This window comes from Megalops cyprinoides, chromosome 4 (genome assembly GCF_013368585.1).
Source record: "Megalops cyprinoides isolate fMegCyp1 chromosome 4, fMegCyp1.pri, whole genome shotgun sequence".
Taxonomy (NCBI): Eukaryota; Metazoa; Chordata; class Actinopteri; order Elopiformes; family Megalopidae; genus Megalops; species Megalops cyprinoides.
In genome coordinates, this window is record NC_050586.1 from 10749011 (window position 1) to 10775000 (window position 25990).

General features: G+C 42.2%; 1 protein-coding gene across 1 annotated transcript; it reads right to left on the reverse strand.

Moving 5' to 3' along the window:
• Positions 1 to 3357: 3357 nt before the first annotated feature.
• On the reverse strand, positions 3358 to 12503 carry adra1aa (adrenoceptor alpha 1Aa). Its single transcript, XM_036527578.1, has 2 exons — positions 11597 to 12503; positions 3358 to 4165 (listed from the first exon to the last, which is right to left on the reverse strand). The coding sequence occupies exons 1-2, from the start codon at positions 12471 to 12473 to the stop codon at positions 3630 to 3632; spliced, it is 1413 nt and encodes a 470-aa protein (XP_036383471.1). The 5' UTR covers positions 12474 to 12503; the 3' UTR covers positions 3358 to 3629.
• Positions 12504 to 25990: the final 13487 nt, after the last annotated feature.

Below are 25990 nucleotides of genomic sequence, written 5' to 3' on the forward strand. Positions count from 1 at the left end.
TAAACTGTCCCGAAGGGTTGCCGCTAGGCAAGTCAAGGATTCCTGAGCTTGTGTCAGCAATTCAGCAACCGACCTCCCCCCTAGCGTGAGAGAGACCAGGAGAGGAAGTGCGTGCCAGGATGTCTGCTGAGCACCACAGCCAGCAATCGACCTCCCAGTGACATCATTCCTGGGGGAGGGGGGGGGGGGGGGGGGGGGGGGTGTGAGTCACGGGGACAGTGGCGGCACTTTGTGTCACTTGGAACAGAACTTGCGCCAGGTGAGGCGTCACATTTCCCCCTCCAGTGAAACAGGATTTGCAGTTACCTTTTTGGATGGTGATATGGATCCGAGGGCGGGCAGGATGACAGATGGATCGGCTATGCGTGATGGCGTGACCCAGCACCGCTGATCCGCGTGGTGGGAACGCTGCCCACGGCATACCAGCAAAAAATGACCTCTAGCGCTACCACTCAGTGAGAGCTGCTTTCCGTAAGCCATAAACCATTTTCTCCCCCCGGTGCGAGTCACAGGCATGCACATGCTGAGATTTACTGCTCTCCCACAGACCCCGGTGCATTTCCATGCATTATGTTTTATTAGCGTGTCTGCGTGTTTGTGCGTTTGTGTGCGGGCCATCTGCGTGACACCCACCCCTCCCCCCAGAGGAGAATGCCGGAGCTCACTGAGAAGTGCCCTGCATGCTTCGGAGGCTCAGGGACTTGGGGGGGGGATTTGGGGGGTTTGGTCTGAAGGACGGTCGTTAAGTCTAAACATGAACCATGCACCTCCTTTTAATGCTTCCTCACTTGCATGCAGCTCACTCCCACCGCAGTGCCAGGAGCCGGAACAGAGAACCGTGGGAATTTTGGGAATCGCCACACGAGATGTATGAGCCCTCTGTACTTTCAGAGCGTGTGCAGAACTGATTGATTGGTTTCCGTAGCAGCAAGCAGGACTCCAGACTGACCTTGGGACTCCAAAAGCTTTTAAAACCTCTCATACTCTTTATTATGTTATTTGACATGGAGCGACGCCGTTGCCCTGTCTTCCCACTGCTGCCAAGACTGCACAGACAGGGCGCTGTAATTAAAAAGAGCTCGGCTGCTTGCCTACACTCTGACCCTGGTGAGAGACTAGGGAGACATCACGTCAGTCAAACAGTTCTCACAGCAGTGAGAGACAGCTTGGCAGCTCCACAGGGTGGGAGGGGGAGAGGGAGACCTGTTTTTAGGAATTGTTCCTAACACATTCCTACACCATCCTGGTTTTAACATTCTTTTACTGAAGGGCTTCACTTACAGTGATGTTCACAGACTTTTACACACATTTATATAATTCAACATCACACTGGGAACATGGTCCTTTAAGGAATGCATACTTCAGTGTTTTGTGCATCATACAACAGGATTAAAAGGATGCTCTTGGTGAGGTGTTCTCTTGCATCAGTCTTCATAATTAAGACCAGAAAACTGGAAAAGAACTGTAATTTTGAATACCTAAACTGAAACAAAACACAGTTCCATCTGAAGTCTTCAATGTGAAATTATGAAGGGTGTTGATATCACATCAAGGGTTGAGCCACTGTCTTGTACGAAGCAATGTGCCTTTGATTCGGTTTACCTGCTTATCCATCTCCGACAGACTGAAAAGAGCCAACTCTTGGCTGGCAACAACCTTCTCATGTTCACAGTGGTCCACAGACAGTCATTAAATTGCACAAAATTCCATTTCTACATAAGCACACAGAGCACACTGACCCCAGAGGGATTGTCATTCAGATTCCCACATACAAGCGTTCACACAGCTCAGATTTACACAGCCATTACTCTGTATAGTTTCTGGATTAATCAGTAGGCACTCTCTCAGTGAGACCAGGACTAAGCAATAGCTTTTATGAAACTAATCCACTTAGCAACCGCAGTCTTTCACTTTGAGTCTGCGCTGTTTTCATTGAATTTACAGGGCAGGCGGTGGCTTCCAAGGCTGTCAAGAGAGCAAAATGACACACGCACGTGCTAGGATTGTAAAACCAGGGCACATGACTTTGTTCAGCGATTCTTACGTTGGCCTGGTGATTCTTGTTGTGCGTAGCTATCGTCTTGTCTGTAGCAACCTTTTATCTGTATTGGTTTGAAAAAGCAAAGACAAAAAAAATCCTTAGGGTCTTCGCCAGAGTTAAAAGTTCATCATTGGTGGTGCAGTCAGATATGTTTTCTTTTCCCAAGCATGAAAGCCCGTTGAGGTCTTGTATTATAACTGATATCATCAAGTTATCTGTCCCCCAAAGCATAAAATCCTTCACATGGGGCCCTGATGACTGGAATCATACAGGAGATTCTGATGTGTGAAATTTGAGGACTAAAGCATAGCTGCATAATGATATGGTACATTTTGAAAGCTTGTCTTAGCTTCTTTTACGGTTTTTGAAGGGGTTCTAAAAATTTTAAAATGTCCCCTCTGAGCTCCTCTCTCTGTCTCACGTCCGTAACATATTTGATGTAACACAGAATCATAAGTCATGCAGTGACATAATGCAGTGTGCCAGCTTCTGATGTCAAGGAAAATGTAATTTCTTGTTTAAATTACATTACAAAGCAGAACTTATTTACCACACAGACAGAAAAGAAGCTTTATACAGTAAAGCAAAGACTTGCTTTTCAGCCTGGATTAGGAGACAAGACTGGAAAATGAGAAACTCTTGTACTAACATATTTGCAGTGCTGTGTATCAGGCCTTGCTGTTACAAAGGACAGTCACTGTTTGTTGCTTACATATTGACGAATGCCTTCAGTTATTTTGGAGTTATTCAGGAGCCACAAACCTTTGGCACACATAGCTGGCATTCCAACAAGCTTGTCAAATGTCTGACTGGTGATCTGCAGTGCCCTGCAATGTTTTACTGGAACCACTGGGAAAGTACAAGGACTGAACTATGGAAAAAACCCCAGTTTTGTCTCCAGACCCTTTTCAGGCAAAGGCAAATTTAACTGAAGCATTTATACCATTTCAATCACTTTACAGTGAGGCCCAGTGAAATGAGTGGTTGCATCCTAGAAAACCTGCTATCTCCAACCCAGTCAGATAGCGTAGCTTTACCCATTTGTCCATCATACTTGACCTGTCTGGTGTTCTGGTGTTTTGATAAACTTCTACATCAGAATTTTTAAAGCTTACAATCTTACAGAAGCAATACAGGAATGCCATCATCGCCACTGTATTAGCATTCATAAATGGCAATGCCACCTGACATAGAGTATGATATGAGAGATTACCATAATAAATGATAAAGTAATGGTAATGTCCCATAAGACACAGGACACAGCACATTCTATGAAGTCTATGTCAGTTGATATATGTGCTTGTGAATGTATTGTGTAGGGCAGGGTTTATGAAGGATCTACATAATTCTTATGCAGAAACCTACACTTAAATTGTTACCAAAGGCTCTAACTCCCAGGGTGGAGTTATGGATAAAACCCCATACAAATGCTCCTCTTTGTGCCTGTCCTCAAAGTAACAGAGAAAATATTTTTCTCATAAACCGGTGGCTTTTTTGATATCACCCAGAACCTGTAGAGTGTGCCACTGCACCTTGCCATTCCAATAACAAGGATTTGATCTCCCTGAGGTCTTCTATGTGCAGCTAGCTACACAGCCTCCCCATTCTCACACAGAGAGAGCTGGTGGATCTTGATGACAGGCAAGGTGCCGGGGCCGGGCAGCTGGGAGGGGGCGGCTCCCTGGGTAGGCCCCTCCCTGCCAACACAACAGCAGGCCCTGAGGAGGTTCTTGCTGCGAACCCGGGCGACCTCGGCCCTGCCTGGCGCCGCCCCCATAGACCCTGCCCCCGAAGCCGCCGAAAAGGCCCGCCATTCCCTGCCGGCGCTGGAGGAAGGGGTGCGGGACAGGGCGATGCTGGAGGAGGGGCTGAGCCGAGAGGCCCCGCCGTGGACCTCCAGCCCCAGCGTGTGGAAGTGGCCCTGGCCCTGGCCGTGGCCCTGCGGCTTGGCAGTCCGGGCGTGGTAGCTCAGGCAGCCCACGGCCAGCACGTTCTGGAAGGCCTTCTTGAACTCCTGGCTGGAGCAGGGGTAGATGATGGGGTTGATGCAGCTGTTGAAGTAGCCCAGCCAGAACGTGATCTTGAAGACCATGTCTGAGGGCCTGTAGGCAGGGAAGATGGAGCCTGCGGCCACAGCACAACAAAAAGAAACACATGAGACACCTGAGACTGATGAGGTTTGATTTTGGAGTTTGGATTGCATTCATTCAAGCAATTTCTTATATCATAAACTTCGTTTTCCATTAAAGAATACTGTTTGGTTTCATGCACTTTTAATTCTACCAGCTAGTACATTGTACACTGTCTGGCAAAATATTGAAACTTGGTCATGCTATGCTTCTTATTTTGTTGACTCCTTATATGGCTTTTTGCTTGTGATGTACTGTGCCTCTGCCTTGTAAGTGGCTTTGAATAAAAGCTTCTGCCAAATGAATAAATTTAATGTAAATGTAATGTAAATTTTGCAATCACTTTTTTTTATGGCTGCTCAATATGTCAATCTGGTCTCTGATATTGTAGCAAGATAAACTCGTGCATCCGACCAAACAATATCAATATCAAGAATCTGGTATCACCATAACCACTTGATAAAACACTTACAACAGGACTTATGACACTGTATAATTTAATGTCTCTGAATGCATAAGTATGCCACTTTCTAAGCTTATCGTAAATTCTGACACAAAAGACCTGTGTGGGAGTCAGCCCCCTATTTAGACACAATATACATAATTTTATAGGTCAAGCACACACAGATATGTACATATGCACACATGCATACATACACATACATTCTGTACATGGAAGCATATTTGAGTCTGTTTACTGAATCCATAAGTGAAACAGTGAAAGGTCCTTCATGGTCGAACTGATGATGACAGTTTTGGAATCAACTGCGCAATGAAGCCAGTGAAGGAGTCTAGGCATCAAAACGCCCAATTAGCATTTAATTGTCTGTGAAGTGCAAAATGAAAATTGTCCTGACAGGGTGCTGCATAATGATGGTATTCTTCTCAAGGGCACCACGATCAATTCAGGTACAGCAAATCAAAGCACGTGAATAGGGCCGGAAATATCTTGTTAAACTGGGCCACATGACCAAAACCACACCCACTCTGGAATGTATTGTTGCAAAGGTTGCAAAGAGAAATAATTCATACAGCTTCTTGCTGACAATTTTTATAGCATTCAAAATGCAAGGGAGAGAACAGGACAAACACCCCACTAGGAGCAGGGGCAGTGTTTTTGATAGGTACTGTTTTCCTCAGGCATCGCTTGAGAAACAATGCGTTAAACTACAGTGCCTGGTGCAGTGACCCTTGAAGTAGAGGTGAGGTGAGCATTTTTTATGTGTGTATGTGTATATATATATATATATATATATATATATATATATATACATAAAAATACTCACCTCATGTACCATCATGTACCTCATGTATTAATATTAATATTAGACTATATAATATCTATAATATCTATCAATATTGTATATCATTATTTATCCTACACATGTGGTATGTAACTATAGATAGATAGAATTCTGTGTGTACAAATTGCAAATACCGGGATTCCATCAGTCATTATGAATGATATGTGTGATTTTAAATCAAGAGCAGAAGTTCTGCCACGTGTTCCTCATTGCATCAGGGTGACCTTTAAATGTGACTCTGCATAATGAATTTAAATCTTCCCATTATTAAAGGCAGTTTTTATCTGAGAGACTGCCGATATTCATGAGGGAATAAAACCGTGAGTCATTCATAAGTTCAAATTTAGCAATCTCCAGGAATAAAGGAAGTGGGCCAGATTGCGTGGCTCCCTTATTAGCCCGATGCGTTCGCCTCGTTGTTTCCGATTTCCCTGCCAACGAGCCCGCTCCTGACCAAGGTTAACAGTTCTATTTAAATTGCCCTCATAAATCCCGCCCCTACCGACTAGGGGAAGGACGCAACACAGAGAGAACAGCACAAATCACGGCGGGGGAGAACAAACGGTGACTGCTTGCACAGTAGAACTACAATGCCACCTTAAGCGTAGGTGACTTTTAACACCCAATGGCTGGCGCATTAAAATAATTAAAAGCCCAGAATGCTGGACGGCCTTCAAATGATCTGTCTTCAAAGGAGAGAGAGGGGGGGGAAAGCTGTCTCATCAAATATTTTATTGCATGAGCTGAAAGGTTTGTTAATGAAAGGCTTTTGAAAAATGAAGGTGTGACAGAGAGAGGCCGTGGCGGTGGAGGGCACTGTCGGGGCAGTTTTAGAGAAAGCAGATCTCTGGCAGACGGGACAATGCCGTCCTTTCTTTTCCCCACAGTTCTGCAAGGGGGTGAAATCCCAGAAACGCAGCAGCCAAACTCTGCAATTCTATTATTCTGCTCACGATCAAGTCAACGTAATCTGGCGCCTTGGAAAGCCGACGAGCGCCTCAGACTGAATGCAGTGATTATGCCTTTTGTGTTATGCGGAATACAAACACCATGTTTTTAACCCCCGAAATGAGAGTCATTAAGAACCTCTACAGCAGTAGAATCTGCAGTCATCTGTAATTTCCTTGTCTGTGTTCCAGATGAAGTGAAGCATCACTGATTTCCTTTTGCACCAGACAACTCAGATCCTGGTCAGAGATCAGGAGAGGTGGAGAAGTGGCTGGTTTTGCCATGCTGAAAATGACTGATAAATGGCTTCTCATGGCTCTGTGTTTTTACAAGTGACTATGAAGGGCAAGTACATAGCAAAAGAGACAAGCCTGGAAAAATGCATAAACAGTCAGCGGGGTCACTTCATGGCAGAGACATTTCTCATCAAGCTTTTTAACTGGTCAAAGTCCTACATATGTTATTTCCTGGCCTTGATGAAGCTGTCAAGCCAGCTTCCCTGCCCCATAGTGGAATGAGCTAAATAAACACCACAAAGCAGGTTCATTTAATCTTGAAAGTGACAAGGGCTGTAACAAATTATTACTTTATTACTTCAGCCATACATAACTGTAATTACAGCTTGTCCTTGTGTCATGGGCTTGTTTAGACAGGGTGGCTATTAATGGCTTAAGTCTCAACGAATGTTCCTCACCCTACACTTACACGTAGTGCAGAAGTGCTAAAGTAAGAGCGCTAAGTGCATGAATTGCTACTGAGGACAGGGAAGGACATTTCAAGTCATGCAAAGTCAGCTTGTGCATTTTCCCTGCTTGATCTTCCGTTTGTAATGTCAATTAAAGCAAGGGCAGCATTGTTGGTATCTCCTCTACATTGTCTCTCTCCCCTACAGAAGTCATTCTGTGGGCTGGCCTAACTCTTGAACTGTAAAATAAAAGAGAAGAACGAGAAGATCATCCATTGACACCACCACTGTGACATCACATCCGACGTCACCCTGCATTAGTGGTCAGCGTGCATGCTGCATGGAGAGGGTGTTCCTGTTTGAAAGAGCCAGCTCGCAGCTGTCACCGGCCAAGATGATGAACCGATGCAGGCGTGGGCCCAGCGGCGGCGCATGAAATACGACGAGCCGACGGGTCTGCCAGCGTGTGCTGCGCCACTTGTGTTTTCACCAGGAGGGAGGGAGGCATGATGGGAATGCAATACTAAGGGAGGAGGGCGACGACGGTGTTTGTTATCAAAGGGGCAGCTCGCCAAACAGGTGCAGGCCTGGCCAGCAGCGGTGTCTGTGGAGGTCTCCGTCACCCACTGACCCTCCTTAGAGAGTGTGTCTTTCTACACAGACTATTAATATACGACCGTAAATCAGACTCTTTAATGCACGAGCTGTGTTGCCATTACAAAGAATCTCACATTTTATCAGTAAGCGTGAATGTGCATGAGTGTGAATGTGAATGCTCCACATGCAGAATGCTAGAATGTTCAACATTCCAGGGCTTCTGCTTGTTTTATTACCTGCCTTGCTACATTACATAGCACTGGTAATGGTTCTATGGCTTGTTCCTCTAGAATTCAGCTTACTGTGCACTTAGCGGGATAAGGATGCAATAATGGTCACAGAGGTGGGTGAATTTTCTGTGACTGATGGCAATGTTTTGCCATTTTTCTCTTTTGACAAGGTTATTGAAAATGCCCTGGCAGAAAACCAGATGGCCTCATGAAATATTAACCATTTGCCTGAATGCAATGGAACCGTCGACAGCAGCTAAGAAATGAGGGTTTGTCACCTGTGTTTTGTTGTTTTCCTTTCTAAATCTGCTTATCAAATTCAAAACACCTGCATTTTCTCAGAGTAGTGGGTGTGTGAGGCATTTTAAATAACTACATGTGCATCAGTCAATCCGTGGCCTTTTCATAACTCTTATGAATACACCTCAATTACATCCATTATTTGTTCACATTTACATTTGGATTGCATTCACTTATTAATTAAATCAAAATCAGACACAGCTAATGCATAAATACATTACTATTTCTATTACCAGTCTTGAGCCGGAAGGAAAACTCATCAAATATGCATATGAATACAAATATATACATGGGCAGATGTTCCCTTTGGGGGTAATTTATTGCACCAATATTGCACTGAAGGATGCTACACAAGTGATAGATCTCTTTGGTTCTCCGCTGTGCTTGCATAATACACGTGTTGACTGAAGGAAAGATCACTGAGGAAAGGAAAAGGAAAAGGAAAAGAAGAAAGAAATTATATCGGTTTGATAGGTATATATAGAATAGATCCCTGGTTTTCTATTTTCTGTCTGACAGTTGTGTTTGTGTTTGGTTTCAGGAAATACTCTCCTCCATTGAAAAAGGGAGGATTTCTATTTCAAAGTTCAAGAGCGGTCAACCTTGAAACACAAATGCCTTAGGTTTGGTAATGGAAATGTTCTATTGCAGGGGAATGAAACAATGGTAAAATGCCAACAAACCCCCTCTCTCAACAGGTCCTTGTTACAGCCCTGCATGGAGACGCATGGCATCGCATCAGGAAAGGCTGCCCCAGAAAAGCCAAAAAAGAAAATTGCGACAACAGATGTGACCCCGGGTCAATGCCTTTTGGCTCCTGGCTAAAAATAGTAAATGACATTGGAGAACCTTGCCCTGGATTCAATCAAAACTGCAAATACATCTCAAGCTAGAGTACTATTCAATCATAAAACATTCAGATTCCCCACATTAACTCAATCAACTCACCATTAGTTACGAAAGTATGTTCACTACACGCTCATTTGGAGTGAAAATCCAGAAAACACAAAAGAGTGTGGACTGTGTTTTACTGTCTCCAAATTTACAATCCCCATTGTAATAGCAATAAATGTACTACTATAATAAATCATAGCAGTGTATGTAAAATACACTAATGAGTCATGAACACTGAGAAGACTTGCCCTCCGGTTTCAATCAAAATGGCAAGGTTCTCTTAAGGAAAATTCCTGTACAAAAAGAGAAAAAATAACAAACCTTCACAGGTACAGCAATATTATACTGAGCTGACCTTTTTGCTAGCTTCAGTTTTCAAAGTTTTCACAAGGATCACTATATTGTACTATGCTGCTGGATTATCCTTGGAGATTTCAGTTGAATAACACTACCCATTCAAAATGTATTTTATACAATATATTTTTTAGCTCAATCAATATATTGAAAAATGCAAATCATTGCCCTTTAGGTATACTGCAGTATATTTCTGCTATGCATTGACATATTTCAAATGTAAAAATATATTAAATGTATGAATACATTCCAAATACTCTTGACCTAAACAAGATATTTCTTAATATATTACAACCTATTTCATTTTCATGTGGGTGTCCCCAAGTCCTTGATTGCATTCATTGAAGTCCCAAACCCAGAAAACACCCCTGGAGTTCAAAGGGGCAGGCATGTCTAATACTGTGTATCTAGTAGAGTTCAGTGTAAATGAATGGTGTCAATAACCCTGTGGAAAAACATTTATGCCTCACAAAGACTGCTTTCTGTGCCATAATTCTGTGTTGCTCAAAAAAGTCAATTCATTCTAATTTGGCATCATATTGATTTAGGATAATTTGTTTTTTTTTCTGTTTGATTGAAATGCAGTTGCTCATAAGATTACTCACTGCTTTTGATTTTGATCCAACCCGTTCTGTCCCTTCCACAGCTGTCACCGTCATTCTTGTTCCGTTTCATGAATGTGTTGGAGCCCCGTCACACCCCCCCCACCACCACCACCACTACTCCCCCCCCCCCCCCCCCCAGGTGATTTCACTGAAGTCAAGCAGTGGATCTATAGTGTTTTTGATTTACAAACCCTCAAGGGCATTTGTAATGATTTTAATCAAACATTCTGCATTGTTATGATAATTCATTCCACTTTATTGCATATATTTTTCCCCCTTTTTTGTGCCAAACACTTTTTATAAACATAATTATATAAAGTTGAAAATTGAGAAATCAAGTGTTGTTTGTTCAGCAGACCAATCAAAATTTGCAAATCACAGGAGGGAAAAGATTACAATACAGCAGTATAGCTGAACACTTTCTCAAGCTCCCATTCATGTGAAAATTATTAAAATAAAAAGCTTGACGCATCCCATTTGAAATGATTTGACTCATTTTCTAAATGCCCTTGATGGGAAACACCCATATTGTCACACTAGTAATTAGTTTCATTATCTTTAAATGACTGAGAGGATTGTAAATAAAGTTACCCCCTACTGCTACACAGAAATGCAAACTCCACAATTCAAGTTGCCAGTATCACTAATTTCTTCCGTAATTACTAAGCACAGTATCACTGATATACTGCTATCAGGTCCCTCCAGCTAGGCCAATTCTGGGAAAAGGTACTTGGCAAACTGTCTTGTCTCATTATACAGAACAGAGCTCTGAAGAGGGTGAACTGAGATATTTTGTTAAGCTTCTCCTATGCTGGAGAATATTATTAGATCATAATCATGGATTTAGACAACGGTGAAATGACAGGTGCAATAAAGCAGAGGAAATTATCATTTGGTTTTAATAATGGCTATTTGATTAAAACTGTAACAGAAGCTCTTGGCACATATACCACCTCCACAAGTGACTAAAAACTATTTTTACCAAACTATAATAGGGTTGTCCTGCTTTAATGAGCTGATGTTGCATATCATAATTAACTGTCATCCCCTGATATGCAACTATCTCTTAGTCATCAAAAAGAAATTGCTTCTCTGAGGGTCCAAGTTAATCTTCCATAAAAAAACCTTACAAAGCATTGTAAGTAGCTCCTAGTTCAAGCCCTGGTCGTCTCACTCCTGGACTACTGACTGTATCTCAGTTCCACCTCAATCCCCGCCCCATAACACCTGCTACCTCTAGGATTTGATGTCTATTTCACATGTACTATTGTGACATATTTTGCATTCTGTGTACTAGTGACTGATGTATCATAATGTACTTAGCTTCTGTTGCCTAGTCAGGTTGCACAGGTTAACTCTGGTAGGGCTTGAGTGGTTTTATGCTCACACTTAATGGTCTGGGAGTGTTTTTTTTTTCAGTGTTTGACTGAAAAAGCTTAGGCTACGCAACTGCAAGAGGGGGAGAGAGGGGCAGCAAGTATAAACTGTGATTGTAAGGGATGGACTCACCTATGGGCAGCACCAGGAAGAAAGGAAGCCAGCAGAGGACGAAGCAGCCCACCACGATGCCCAGGGTCTTGGCAGCCTTCTTCTCGCGAGAGAACTTGAGCAGGCGCAGGGCGAAATGCCTGCGGCTGTGCAGCGTCTCGTCCTCCGAGACGGGGGTGTTGCCGCGGTGCATCCGCAGCGTCACGCCCTCCGAGTCCGACTTGTCCGTCTTGCGCCCCTCCCTCAGGCCCCTGGTCTCCCGCCGGGCCACCACGTACACCCGGCAGTACATGGAGAGGATGACCGCCAGAGGGAGGTAGAAGGAGCCCACGGCCGAGAAGATGGCGTAGCCCGGCTCCTCGGTGATCTTGCAGACCGTGTCGTCCTCCGGCGCGGGCTCCTTCCAGCCGAACAGGGGCCCGATGGAGATGGTGACCGAGAGGACCCAGAGGCCCACCAGCGCCAGCAGCCCGCGTCGCTCCGTCACAATAGCCGGGTATCGCAGCGGGTAGCTCACCCCGATGTAGCGGTCCACCGAGATCACGCACAGGCTCATGATGGAGGCCGTGCAGCACAGTACGTCCATGGCCGCCCACACATTGCAGAAGGGCCGGCCGAACACCCAGCGGCCCAGGATCTCAAAGATGGCTGAGAAGGGCAGCACTGTGGAGCTCAGAAGCAGGTCGGCCACCGCCAGGTTGACGATGAAGAAGTGGGTGACGGTCCGCAGGTGCCTGTGACAGGCTACTGACAGGATGACCAGTATGTTGCCCAGCACCCCAAACACGATGAAGACCCCCAGGACCAGTCCCAATGCCACAGCCTTGGTGACATTGACCTCTGGGTGAGATACCTGACTGCAGTTGGAGCAGTTCTGGGGCAGAGAAACTGAGGTCATGTTCTCTTCAGGAGGAAACACTTGAACTCTAAACTCTGACATTCGTTACTGAGCTGATCCAGGTTTGCTTATATTAAAAAGTACATTGGTTGATTTTCCTCATGTTGAATGCGGCTCGGTTTTTCACAAACAAGACAACATATCTCAAACTCAGTGGTGGCAGAGAGCAAATACATCAATCAATTTTCTACATTACTCTGATGGAAATTAATATTTCTATTTATCTGAGCCTGTCCAGCAGTATATGATGTGACTGATGATACTTCAGTCTAGATGACTATCACATTAACCATACAGCAACAGAGCTGCTTACACATATTACGGCATAACAAATGTATGTCTTTTAGCAATCCTATGCTATTGTTGAAAAAACACCAAATATGTAATCTTGGAGAGATACTGTGATCTTAGATGTATGTGCTTTAAGGCCAGTGTGCAACTGGTGACCTAACCAGAACTGCAGGTGTCGGCTCTCCTCATATTGCAATGACATCTGTGACTTCAGGCAAGGCAGCAGTGCGACCTGTCCTTCTCTGAGGTTTCTGACCTCTGATTCATCTGAGACTTGGCTGCACAAGTTGGGAGTTACGTCAGGCGCTGTGTCGTGCTGCTATTTCGTGTGCAAAACAAAACCAGGCTGGTCACCATTCTTCATGAATCTGGCAGCGTCCTCATCAGAATGCACCAACTCAAACACAGGCCACAACTCAGACACTGGCACCACTCAGTGTACGTAATCAGACATTGAGGGATTGTGGGACTACTGCTGTCCCCTTTGGCAAGGCGATTATATCGTGTCCTTGAGGTTAAACGATAAAAACCGTGTAATTACACTAAAAAAAGGCCTTGGCACAATCTGGACAGAGGAATATTTTGGAGGAAGGGCAGGTTGATGTCAGCATCTGTCTCAGTAGTGTGGGAACATCTCTGCCTTGATTGTGGCTGGAGATGCAGGAATGACCATGATGCACTGGTGCCACAAACGCCCCTGAAACACAGATGTAAAGATCTTAGTGAGCCCTTTACCATGATTGTAACAATCCATCCGTCCGTCCATCCATCAAAAAATTATACTTTAAAAAAGACATTTAATCTCTGCTCTGCAGGCAGCAGGTCCATGTCAATTCTGTGCTGCCAGCTATGGAGTTCCCTTGCAGACTGGCTGAGTACATCCACCACTCTCAAAACCATAAACATTCCCACCCCGCTCCATATTTCACTGACACAGAAACGCATTTATCTAAATCCATTCCATTTCATATCTTGGCTTGGTGCACACATTCTGAATCCTGGTTTAGTCCTCTTAATTAAAACGGCATTACTGTTGTTCTAGCTGCTTGTTTCCTTTATCTTTGCGAGACTAAGATATGTTTTCCTTCACAATGACTGGAAATTTTTGCTTCCTGAAAGTGAGCGATGAGTAACCCATTCAATTCCTGTGACCATGAAGCCAAATTTAGACGCATTAAACAAGTTACAATGCACATTTGGGTGTGACATTTAGACATTTAAAGAAGATATGCAGTCTTAAAATGAATTTGTGTTTTTTTTACTAAATGATTTTTAATGTTTAGCAAGTAGTGTAAATGTGACAATGTGTTTGGAGATTTTACCAAAGGGGATTGTTAACCAGTTCAATAATTCAATAGTTCAATATATGCATTTCACAGAATCATATTATAAAGCACCTTATGACGCTTTTCACACTCAAATATGGCTTGTTATTCCTTTTTGTTCACTGGTCTATGTCCACAATGGAGCCATCATCATGAACAAAACTCTGACTCTGTGATGGTGACCGGGGGGGAGTATGTGGTGAGTGGAGGTCTTCTCTTATCTATGAAAGCGGCTCATCAACGCCAGGCCATAGCTACTGAAGCTCAGGGAAATTTCCTGTGAGGCCAGATTCTCCAATTCCACTCACATCAGGTCATGTCAATATACCCTTCCCACCACCACCCAATCACTAAAGAGATTAAGACTGCTAGTCATAGAAGCCATGATCAATGTGATTAGATATGGAGATAAAGCCCCTTTTAACTTGGCTTAATTGATTGGAAAGGGGCAGGCCTGGAATTTACAAGAAGCAAAGAAAGAAAACCATAGTGCTTTCTATAATCAGTAAATTAGCTGAAACGGTATTGTTATCTACAGAGTTATCAATTATAAGCAAAGCAAGAAAGGTCTAGGAAGCCCTAGTGGCAATGTGGTCAAACCAGTTTCATGCAAATCTGTTTGCTTTGTTTTGTTCCCCATTAAATCAGAGCTGATATATGTCATTGCCAGAGCTAGTGACCGATTCATGTGCTGGACTCTTTCATTCTCTCCCTCAACTTGACTTTCCTTGTCAGTAGCTGTTGTCACATGGTGTAAACATGAAAGTGACACTGTGAACTGCAACATATATATATATATATATATATATACGTATATACATGTATATAACATACATATTTTATAATATTCACATATATATACATACATGCACACATGGAATGTGTTCTTAATGCTGTCATTTTGTTGATTTATATTTTAAATAAAACGAGAGCTAACAGTAGAAGCAATGTTAAAATGAAGAGGTTTTTCTGTCATGACCGTGAACACACTGTGAACACATATTGCCATGAGGCAGAAATGTATGAATTCTGAGGCAAGATAGTTGATTTGACGCATACCAAACCATACCATACACCTTATCAGAGCTTACTTTTGCACATTTTTGTGTATCCAATCCTTCACACACCATGCTATGAGTACCAAACACACACACACACACACTCACACTTTGCTTGTGCAAGCTTATGTTATCCTTATTACCAAGGATTTTTTTTGAAAAAAGAAACTGTAGGGCAGACTTCATAGTGGGATCTAGGTGAAAAAACCACTGGTCAGAGCTATTTTATTTAACTTGCGTATAAACACTAGCGTCACATGTTTCCTATTGACAGTGATCAACTGTTTTTGCAAAAAGCTCTGGTCACATTCAGATGATTGCCAAAAATACCTCACATATGACCAGTTCAGACAGAAGTGAACATTTATCTTCAGAAAAAAAAAACATTTCAGCTACTTTGTCTTTATTGCTCTGTTACACTTGTTTGCGGGTGTACTAGGGCATTCCAGATAAAGAGGGAGTCATGGTGATGACATCAAATTTGACAAGCAATATTAATCTTTGGACTTCCGATGGTTAAAAGACATTAATGCCTGAGAAGTCAAAAATGCATTACCACCCATAGCAAAATTCCAGTCTTGAAACATTCATCAGGCTACTAGTCTATTAATCAATCTCAGGGACACCAAAATGAGTAGTGAGTGTTTTCCATGTGGACAATTCAAGTCTTGTTCCTTTTGTTCCATCTGGAGTTGTATAAAATGACTAATTGCTCCTATCAATCGTTGCTGTCCCTGGCTGCAGAATGCATATCATAAACCACTGTTGCTGTTTAACTTAGGCATTTGCTGTGACAAACCTAACTTGTGAGGTTCCCCTTGAGAATACAGCCCTGATGGAGTGTTGCAACACATTACCACTGTGTAATCTTTCACAGCTCTGAAGTCTAGTTCAGTAAAAGTCAGTGTGAGGCAGAGTGTTGGCATTTGCCGGTTGACCGCGCCGCAAACCTGACATTTCAGCAGAGTTCTGTCCTGGTTTAAAGCTACCTACCAGCACACATCGCCCACATTTCATAGATGCCATCTGTTGCTGCATTTGACACTCCATTCCGAGAAATTGTAGAACTCACTAAAGCTCAGGTCAGAGAAGTCACGGGCAGACCCACTCCCACTCCTGCTCACCTAATACCTATCAACAGTGCCTGCAATACAAAATCTGTACGATTACTTTTTCCGCTTTCTCTCGTTCTCTTGTGCGTCCATGGTCCTGACCTGTTTAACAATTATTATTTAACATGTATATCTGACTGGTGCTTGAAAGAATTGCAAGTTATAACAGATTAATAACCATAAGAGGGCAATAGCTTAGCATCCTTTTATGATGTGACATGTAATTCTTGCCAGTTATTTTTTTTCTTTTGTCTTAATATATAAAACACGGTAACAAGAGATTTAAGACAAGACATGCCCACATGGAAGAGTGTACTGTGATGCATTAGTAGTAGGCTTTTTATACTAAACCTCTCCTTTGTTCTAAGTTATGCAATTCATCACATTTTGATCCGTTTTCCTCCACACTCCCTCATGCCATACGCAGACCGAGCAGCTGCAAGACACAACTCGGAGTAGAGAGGCTCGACAGTCGATATCCTCATTTACATTTCACACCATCTCCCGTTTTTACTCCGCATCAGCCCTCTTCATCATTACTGCCCACAGCAAGACACAATATTGTGCCTGGCTATGGCTGAAAAACAGAGAATATCAACAACCAAAGTAATATTATGGCTGTTAAGTGGGTTAGCATATGAGGGAGTACAACTGCTTATTATCATACCGTTTTGGAATGAGAAAGGAAATGTTTCACTCGGGCTGCTGTTAAACTGAAAGGTTTCATTGCACATGAAGTGTATTTCCTTCCTAAATGGCTGCCATTTTCTAGTAGGCAATGTATTCAAGATAAAATCAGACTTGTAATGTATTTCTTAAATGTCGAAGCATTTTGAATAATGCCAATGCTTCAAGGCTAAATGAAAATATGACCTTCATAAAAAGAAAAAAGAAAACCTCAAGGACTAACCTCTCTACTCAATCAACATAGCATCCTTAACTTTTACTTATATATGCATATGGAATTTTTTTCCCAGTACACATATCTTTCGTTCATGTTGATGATTCATTGAACTCAGCACTCTGGGTTTGTGAAGGGATATGTAAGACTTGCACAATGTTGACTGAATCCAAGGTTAAATGCAGGATGTAAATCTGGGTGAAATACTGTATCTAACGGCACAATCCTGGAGCAGCAATCACTTCTTGTCAGGCTGAGCGATGCTTTATCGAAATAACAATCATCAGACCTTGTTCAATTTCCAGCCACTGATGCATGATCTGTTCATAAGGCAACCCTCACCGAGGAAGAAGCCCCTGTTGCTTTATTACTCCAATTCAGTATAAATAAATCTGATGGCTGCATACTATTTACTTCTGAGCACAGAAGATATTATTCAGTGGCCCTCATCTTAATGTGCCTGGGATTTTTTTGTCTCTTTAACAAACACATACAAAATTAGTCACAAGTCAGTAAATAACAATCCATAGGAGCTGAAAACGTTTGATAAGTGAGAGCTGGAGGATTCACTTAATCTGCAGTGGCACTAAGGGTGATAGCTGTGTTGCATTGAAGATAAATAAGCCATGCACCAGGTCCCTGTATTCAATATAGCTCAGGCAGCAGTTCAGAAACGCTGCAGTCATGACTGCCCTCAAAGCCACACCCCTTCTGTATGAGATTAAATCACAATTATGACTGCATTTTGCTGAACAGTTATCAAACGCTGACAGCAGTTATGCCTTCACCAGAGAGAATATTTTTATCACTAATCCTATGAAAGGCTGAAATATGTGGAGACTCTGGTGTCTGTAATTACGGAAATAAAAGGCCTTAGGAATGTTTTAAGAGAATTCTGAAAATTAGACGAGTGGACTGCATATTTTAACTAACACAAGGGAATAAATATCTGTTTTTTTTTAATTATTGTGGTTGAGTGTCAAGACTTGTGAAATGGCAGATTATTACCAAGGCATTACAGAATACAGAATTATCTAACAAGCTTTACTGAAAAATTAATCCCACTTTTCTACATGCAAGTGAACTACATCCCATAATGAAACTGCCATCAGGGAAAACTAAATCCTGGCAACAGGTTTTTGGCTGTATGTAAGAGCACTTTATGTATAGTAGTAGAACAAAGAATACACCTTCAATCAGCCATTCACTTAACATTAGTTTAATTTTAATTCAATTTGCAACTTTTTTGGAGCAGAGCAATATGAATAGTTAGCTACAATCTGGAAAATTAGCTGACCATAATTGTTAAATATGTATTCCTCCTTGATTGTGGATGTAGCTACCAGTACCGACAGCTAGTTAGTTCGTCAGTTGGCTAGCAACAGATAATGCATAACCATAACATTACTCCTGGCAGATATCAATGTATCTGAATAGCATGAAATGCAGACTTAAATACTTATTTAAACTAACTGAACTGAGTTTCCTTTCAAAGAAGAGAGAAATCAAAATGCAACAGAAGGCCACAACATTATAATAGATTAAACAGTAGAATCAAGAAATCAAAAACTAATTTTATATTCAGATATGCCATTAGGATGTAAGATGTGTTCACAGGCCAACTGCAAGCAGTCCAAAGAAGGATGGGTCTGATTGGCAGTGCAGGACTAACGGAAACCGCCATCTAAACTGTCAGTTGCCATAAATCTTGACCGAAATGGGAGGACATCTTACGGAAAACATGGTCAGCAAGGTGTTAAATCATCTTCTAATCAGTCTTATGCATGTTGAAGTTATTAATCAACCTAAACACAACTGACTTCCCCACTTCATTTTCATTTTTATGTGCACAGGTCGTTAGCAACCGCTTTTCTTTTTTATCTAATGATTGCACGTGCGGTGACTGTGCGCGTGCATAAAAGGGAGAGAGAGCTTTCATGTCCACCTGTCACTCTGTTGTGCTAAATCTGAGTACGAAGGTTTCACCATAGTCCACACCCGTGGAATAAAAAATATGTCAAAGGCGCATGTTTTTTTTTTTTTTTTCTTAAAAATCACTGGCAAGAACGAAAAAATCTTAACTTCAGTCACGTTTATTGAGAAAGAAGTTGCCGCCAGGCCATTGGCTATTTGCTCTGCCTGACAGATGATAAATCATTCTAGAAATAAAAACAGAGTACGGTTGCGGTAGGTATAAAAAGAACATCTGCTTATGAAACAAGATGTTTATCATTTCTGATTGACTGAGTAATATGTACGGGCTTTTCACAACACCGTTACATCCCTCGTCACTGGTCGCAATCGCATAATAATGAGACCATCTAATCAGTACTGCGAATTAGCATGGTTTTAATTCGACGCCAAAAGCTCCAAAGAGCCCTCTTTTTAAAATCACATAGGATCTCCGCGTTTTCATTTTAGAGAGAATTTCACAGAAGGTGTTACATGAAATGATTCATAAATGAGCAGTAAAATTAGTGATGCAAGAAATATATATGCGCATGGAATAGCTGGATTTAGACTTCAGTAACAAAAACGATCACTTAGCTTTTACATATGACTATATTTTAAATTGATATTTCAATTCAATATTTGTTTCTCAAATATTATTAGATAAAATACGAGAGGCAAATTGTATTGACGTTGTAATTATAATTACATTCATAGACAGATGGTCTGACTGACTTTCCTTATTACCCCGCGTGCGGGTTATTACACCCGGCTCTTAGAACAAGAAACAAAACACTTATTTGGCTTATTTGCACTACATATATCTGTTACAGACAGAAAGTGTTTTAACAGAAAAATAAAATAACCATGACGCTTTGTTTCCAAAATAACACTAATTGCAGGGTGAACTATCACTGTGACATAATCCAGTCGCAACTTTTACTATTAAAGCCGATTATCCAGCCATTTTATCCAAGTTTAAGCTATTTCACCCACCTGAAACACTGTCAATTTCTGTGGCAGAAGGGTGCCACCTTAAAAAATTGAAGCTTTTTTTAATAAAGTGTATCGTTAATTCTTGACAGCGTACACCACGCTGGTCAAAAGCGAGTTCTGCAGTGACACAACACATCAATTAATAGGGAACAGTGTGTAATTCTAAGACCCAGGAGCGCCACCGGTTTAAACTTCCATGAATTTTCTTGAACAATAGCTACAATTTATGACTCGAAGGCGTACATTTTAAATCGACTCACGGCTATACAATTCATTATATCGGTCACTTACCTTCTCCCTTCTTTGCAGCTGGAGCCAAGGATCGAATACATTTTCTCGAGGGGTATTTTGTAACCAACATTCAAATACAACCAGCCAGCACAAATGATTACATGGGAGTATGTTGAAATATCGAATAACAAAAACTGCTACAATGAACACTGTAATCTGAGAAAGTAGTAAATGCTGGCTGCAAAATGTGTGACCGCGGCTGTGTGGTCCTTACGTTTCAGTCCGTGTGTGCTAGTACGCCGAACTCGCTGCGCGCACAGTGGCTGTCGCCAGGACAGCGTGCTTCAATTGGAAACTTGATTTTCTAACAGGGGTCTCGCATTACAGGCGCTCCTCTTCAAGAAAATAAACTCCCTTGGAACGATGACTACAAAGTGATTCATTGCTCCCTCCGTCCCCTCCCTCTACTCTCTCGCGCATATATTTCCTCATCCCCATGTTTTCCCTCTCTCTCACCTGCGCTTTTTCCCCCCACCGCAGATTTCACAGTTTTGCCGCGAAGTACGTGTCATGTCATAAAACATTCATGTGCTCAAAAGGCTGAACTGAGGGGAGGCATGAGTTTTCTGCGAATCTCCGTTTTTCGGTGACCCTTAATTCATCACAAGTCATCTCAGAGCGTAAAACAGTTCATTTCCAGCTTTAGATTAATTGTCTTTTGATTTTATTGACGTAAATGATTTAGCGGGAATGACCCATTTATCTTTTAGCCTCCCTTAGATGTGCATAATCCGTATGCCAGCATCTTGCTGTCTTCACAGAAATGGTTAGAGTGCGGTGGAGACAGTACTGACACAGACAACATTAATCTTGAGAGCAAGTGACAATAACGTTGCTTCTGAAAGCGCAAACATGGATTGAGATGTAATTGAAAAAGTTGCACATGAGAGTCAATGTACCAGCATGATTGTCATGCCATTATTACCGCTATGTAACATCATGTTGGAATGGTTAGTCTGGAAAACCTGGTAAGAGATACTGTTTACAGTCAGCGGTACTGTGTTTTCTCATGAATGCATTTAAATTACATATCCATGAACTATGGGGTGCAATAGTTCATTTACAGTGAATTTCATCTGCTTCTTGTTAGCTTTAATCAAAGTAAGTATGTCAAACATCCTAAAGACTTAGTTTGTAGACATGCAGGTGGACACTATGAAATCCCTTTGCCTTCTTGACCGAAGGCAAATTTGAGTGTTTAAATTAATGCTAAATCAATGAATTGTCTCTTACACGATTTTCCTATTCTAATCCATGTCCCTAGTTTTAACTTTTCTTTCAATCTATAACATCAATAATGGATACTTACTGTGGACGGTTACTAAGTACAACAATAATGCACAATAATTATTCCATAGTTGCCCATAGAATGACCCATGCAAAATAACAAAGTCTTGTGATCCCAGTCTGCCCTGATGTCTCAGGGTTATAAATTCAGTTCCCAGCTGAGTCATACCAAAGGCTTTAACATTGGTATCCATTTCCTCTCTGCTTGGCATTCAGCATTAAACGAGATTGGTTGGGGTAATGGCCTTGGGACAGACCGCTGTCCAGGAGGTGCACTTGGACATTTAGCTACCTTGTGCCACAGAAATTTGGAAATCTGTAGCCCCAAGAGCCATCTAAACTCAGCCGTGGCTTCCATTTTTACCAGCAGTTACCCTGAGTGCGCTAGGGACAAGATCTGGTTCAATTTTACACCCTGAAAATTGATCCATTAACATTCTTTTTTCTCTGGAGTAAAAGCTGAATGTGTTTCTGCTGCTCTCACGACCATAATTCTAAAGCATTTTTCCATGAATACAAGTGAAACATGCCCAAAGGAGTTTTGCAGACTCAAACATGCAATGTGTTTAACCTAACATTTACTGTTACGGACAAGTGGCATGCTCCTGACAAATTAATCACTTTTGCATATGAAAACATTAGCACCTCGCTATTATTCCTTTTTGTATGTGACCTCCTGTGAAAATCACTGTATTACCACAGGCATCTCTCTTGCCGTCTTGCAGAATTTGCATCACAATCATTACCACTGTGTCTTCAGATCAGCCAGATGTTCGCTGTATTACACTCATGACTTTGAAAAGTTGTCATTCATTTCTGCTACTTCTGTCTCCGTTTATGTGTGTGTATGCTAGAGGTTGAATAAGAATTCCACTGTGTGTTCAGAAAGGCTCTTTATTCAGATTCTATCTTTGTGATGACAGATAAGGACATCCTAATCTCTTCCCTCTACCTTTATGTTATTGTTCTCTTTTTCCCCTCTGTTTTGTGTTCTCGGTATTATCTCCCCCCCCCCCCCCCCCTCGATCTATCTATACATATACACACACACACACACAGATCTCCCATTTTTCTCTCCCTCCCCGGTGTCTGCACCAGGGAATGTAAGTCTGCGAACTTCCACAACATGAACTGACAGGAGAGTTGAAGAGACAGTGCTCTCCTGCTCTTTGGAGTCTTTAGGTCTGTCCCAAGCCATGTCAGTTTCACCATTTTCACATTAACTGACAGACCTTGAAAATGGGAGGGTGGTGGGGCGAGGGAAAGCAGAGACATATCTATGTGTAGAGGAATCAAATTGAGCCTCCCCCCACCCACTAAAATGATTATTTCACTCAAATTTTGTGCCAGTGACATGCTCTCTGGGTAAATGCTTGAAGGGCTCAAGCTACCCTGAGATGAGAATTTTATCTGTTTCCCAGCTGGGTATATAAGGGATCCAAGGGATTTCTTCTGTTGCTGGGAACTGTGTGAGACTGGGGCCTCACTGTATGAGGGGACTGCATCCAGGCCCTGGAGGTTAATGCCTTTGTCCATGAAAGATGCTACGGTCTGTGACAGGGCTTTTCATGGCATCTTGAGCTGACTGATTTATTTGATTTAAAACGCAGTCTGTTTTTTTTTTTATCCCAACATACTGCATCTCTCTCCCTCCCACCTGTCACATCACTCATCATCCATTGTTATTTGCTCTGTTTCAGGGTCCATTAAAACACAACAACAAAACCACGCAAAAGCCTTCAGGACAGCTGTCATGGCAGAGCAATGGAAATCCTTTCACTTCCCCACTGGCAGATGAGCAGCGAATGGTCTCTCCGTACCTGCTCCTCTTGAGCTGAGAAAAATAGCCTTCTATTTTCTTTTGTCTCAGCCTTCAAACATGAAATATGTTATTTACTGCAGGGGGATGCGAGATAATCTAAATGGCAGCGTTCCATAAATGACTGAAAGTTTTTTTTTTCTGTGTCTGTGCCTGTGTGTGTGTGTGTGTGTGTGCGTGCATGCGAAGGAGAGACATTCTTTCCATCCAAACCTTAAATCACCATGACAACTCTTTTTATATTGATGTGTTGAATCAGTGCTGAAATAACCTTAACATTGAAAGAGGGAGGCTATGTGTCTATCTTAGAGGCAATTGTGTTTAGCAGGTGAAGGAAACAGTGGTTATGGCACAAACCAGTGTCTCTGAGTCTTTAGAAGTCTATCAGTGATGCTGATGGATTGACTGGCTTTGGGACTCAGCAGTGAACCTCCGTAATGGGTTATACAAATAAATGTTACAGTTCTGTGGAAAAGCAGTCTGCAGGAGGGCAAGTTACTGGGGGTTGAACTGACAGGTACCTTCACAGTCAATCTCTTGAATCTTGTAAATTGCCATCAGTGGAGCACTTACTTTTTACTTGGGTATATATGAAATGTCCCCCAAAAGGCACTCTCAGTTTCAGAACCATTGAAACAGAGTATCCAAACTTCCACAGAGTATCCACCCTTTTCAAAACGACAGACACACACCTGCTGATGCACCCGCACGCACACATGCATGCGCATATCCACACACACACAAGCAAACAGGTGAAAAGGAATGCACCTGAGAAGTCAAAGAATTGTGAACCTTGCCTAAACATAAAAGAGAAGGGACTACTATTACGGCTGCAATCACTGAGTCTTTTAACCGCCTACGTTGAGAGATCTGCCAAACTATTAATTATCTGTGGCCTGCAACCTATTCAATGAAGCTGACTTCTGAAGAGAACTTCCCCTTGTTTTGTCAGTTTTTACAATCAATTCCTCCAGACAAGGTGGGCAGCATGTCTAGATGCAGGATGTTAATTAAGCACTGCTTTAATCTTACTGAAATATTTGTTTCTTACCAAACACATTGGCTTTATATTTAGTGAAATTCCAATATGTGTTTTTCCTGTTGCTGGTTTACATTCACCTACACAAATAACAAGGTGTGATGTCAGTACCATACTCTAGTACAATGCCAATACAAAATACGGTCTGTTTATGCATTTTGAAGGTAAAATCAATGATCAGTAAGGGGAAGGCAGTATCGGCGTTCTGTGGGTGGCAGGGGAATTGTATGGCATTTGCAGTATATCATCTTTATGAAGTGACCATTACCTTTGATGGTCATCTTTATTTAACAGAATTATGCATCTAATAACTCTCTACTTGTAAAAGACATGCATAGCAAGGGAGGCTGTACATAATGTAGATAACAACTGGGAAAAAAACAGGATGTTTGTGATGTTCTTTGACACCATGAGTCTCATCTCTGATAGAACAGACTTTTTCTCTGTGGGTTTTCTCCTTGGGCACCTCCAAACCTGTCTCTCAGTGAAGCAGATCCGCTCGATCAAAGCCACGGTTTCGGGGGAGGGGGGGTGCGGACTGGGGGGCTTAGTCATTCCTGTGAGCAGGTGAAGCAGCATCAATGAGGAATGGAGACGTGACTAACCGTTCAAGCCAGAATCCTGCCCACGCACAAGCACTGTGCTCCTTCCACTGCGATTTCCCTTTGATGGCAATTTGTTCGGTTTGAGGACATCAGGTGTGACGCACAAGTATCAAAGAACGACAGTGACTGTTAGATACAGAGCAACACAGTTTGCTACTTGTCCACAAGTACTGTCTCACTTGACAGGACCATTTTAATGCCAGTTTCTGATTCATTGCCGAAAGTAAAACTTACTCAGTTTAGACATGGGATGTTGCAAGGCAGGGCACAGGTGAAAATGTTTTCCTAGGGATACTACAAAGACGGAACTGTTTTAATGATGAGGAATAACATCAGACATCAGAATTCACTGTACTGACTCACTCTGAGGAGTTGTGCAAAATGTAATCACATCCCTATATATATATTTTTTTGCATCATTACTCTGAAAAATAAAAATTGGTTGACACCACAGTTCACCTCAGTCAGTTAGTCTACCTAAAAATTAACAGACTGCATAATCTTAATATATTGGAGGGAAGGGCAGTTTAAGCACACACACAATACTGAATGCTATAGATTTTTCACACTTTATTCCATGTGAAGCAAGCTTTCCAAAGTAGCACAAGTAAGGGGCAAGATAAGAGGCGGCGATGAGAGTGATTTGTGATGTTCAAGCAGTGTAAAGGCAAGGCCCCTCTGTTACGGCCAGGCTCCTCTCACAGAAATGGAGCCAAACCCACCCACCCCCCTAAATTCTAATTATAGCCCAGTTACTGCCTTACTGCAGTTTATTGCTATATGAGCAGGGTGGGCACTCCCGACCCATTCTTTGGTTAATGTGGGATGCATGTCTACATCTGT

Coding starts and splice junctions, on each gene's coding strand:
- adra1aa (XM_036527578.1), bottom strand. CDS start 12,473: ATGACCTCAGTTTCTCTGCCCCAGAACTGCTCCAACTGCAGTCAGGTA. Junction 4,166..11,596: donor CTTCCTGGTGCTGCCCATAG/GTGAGTCCATCC, acceptor CTGTGGCCGCAG/GCTCCATCTTCCCTGCCTAC.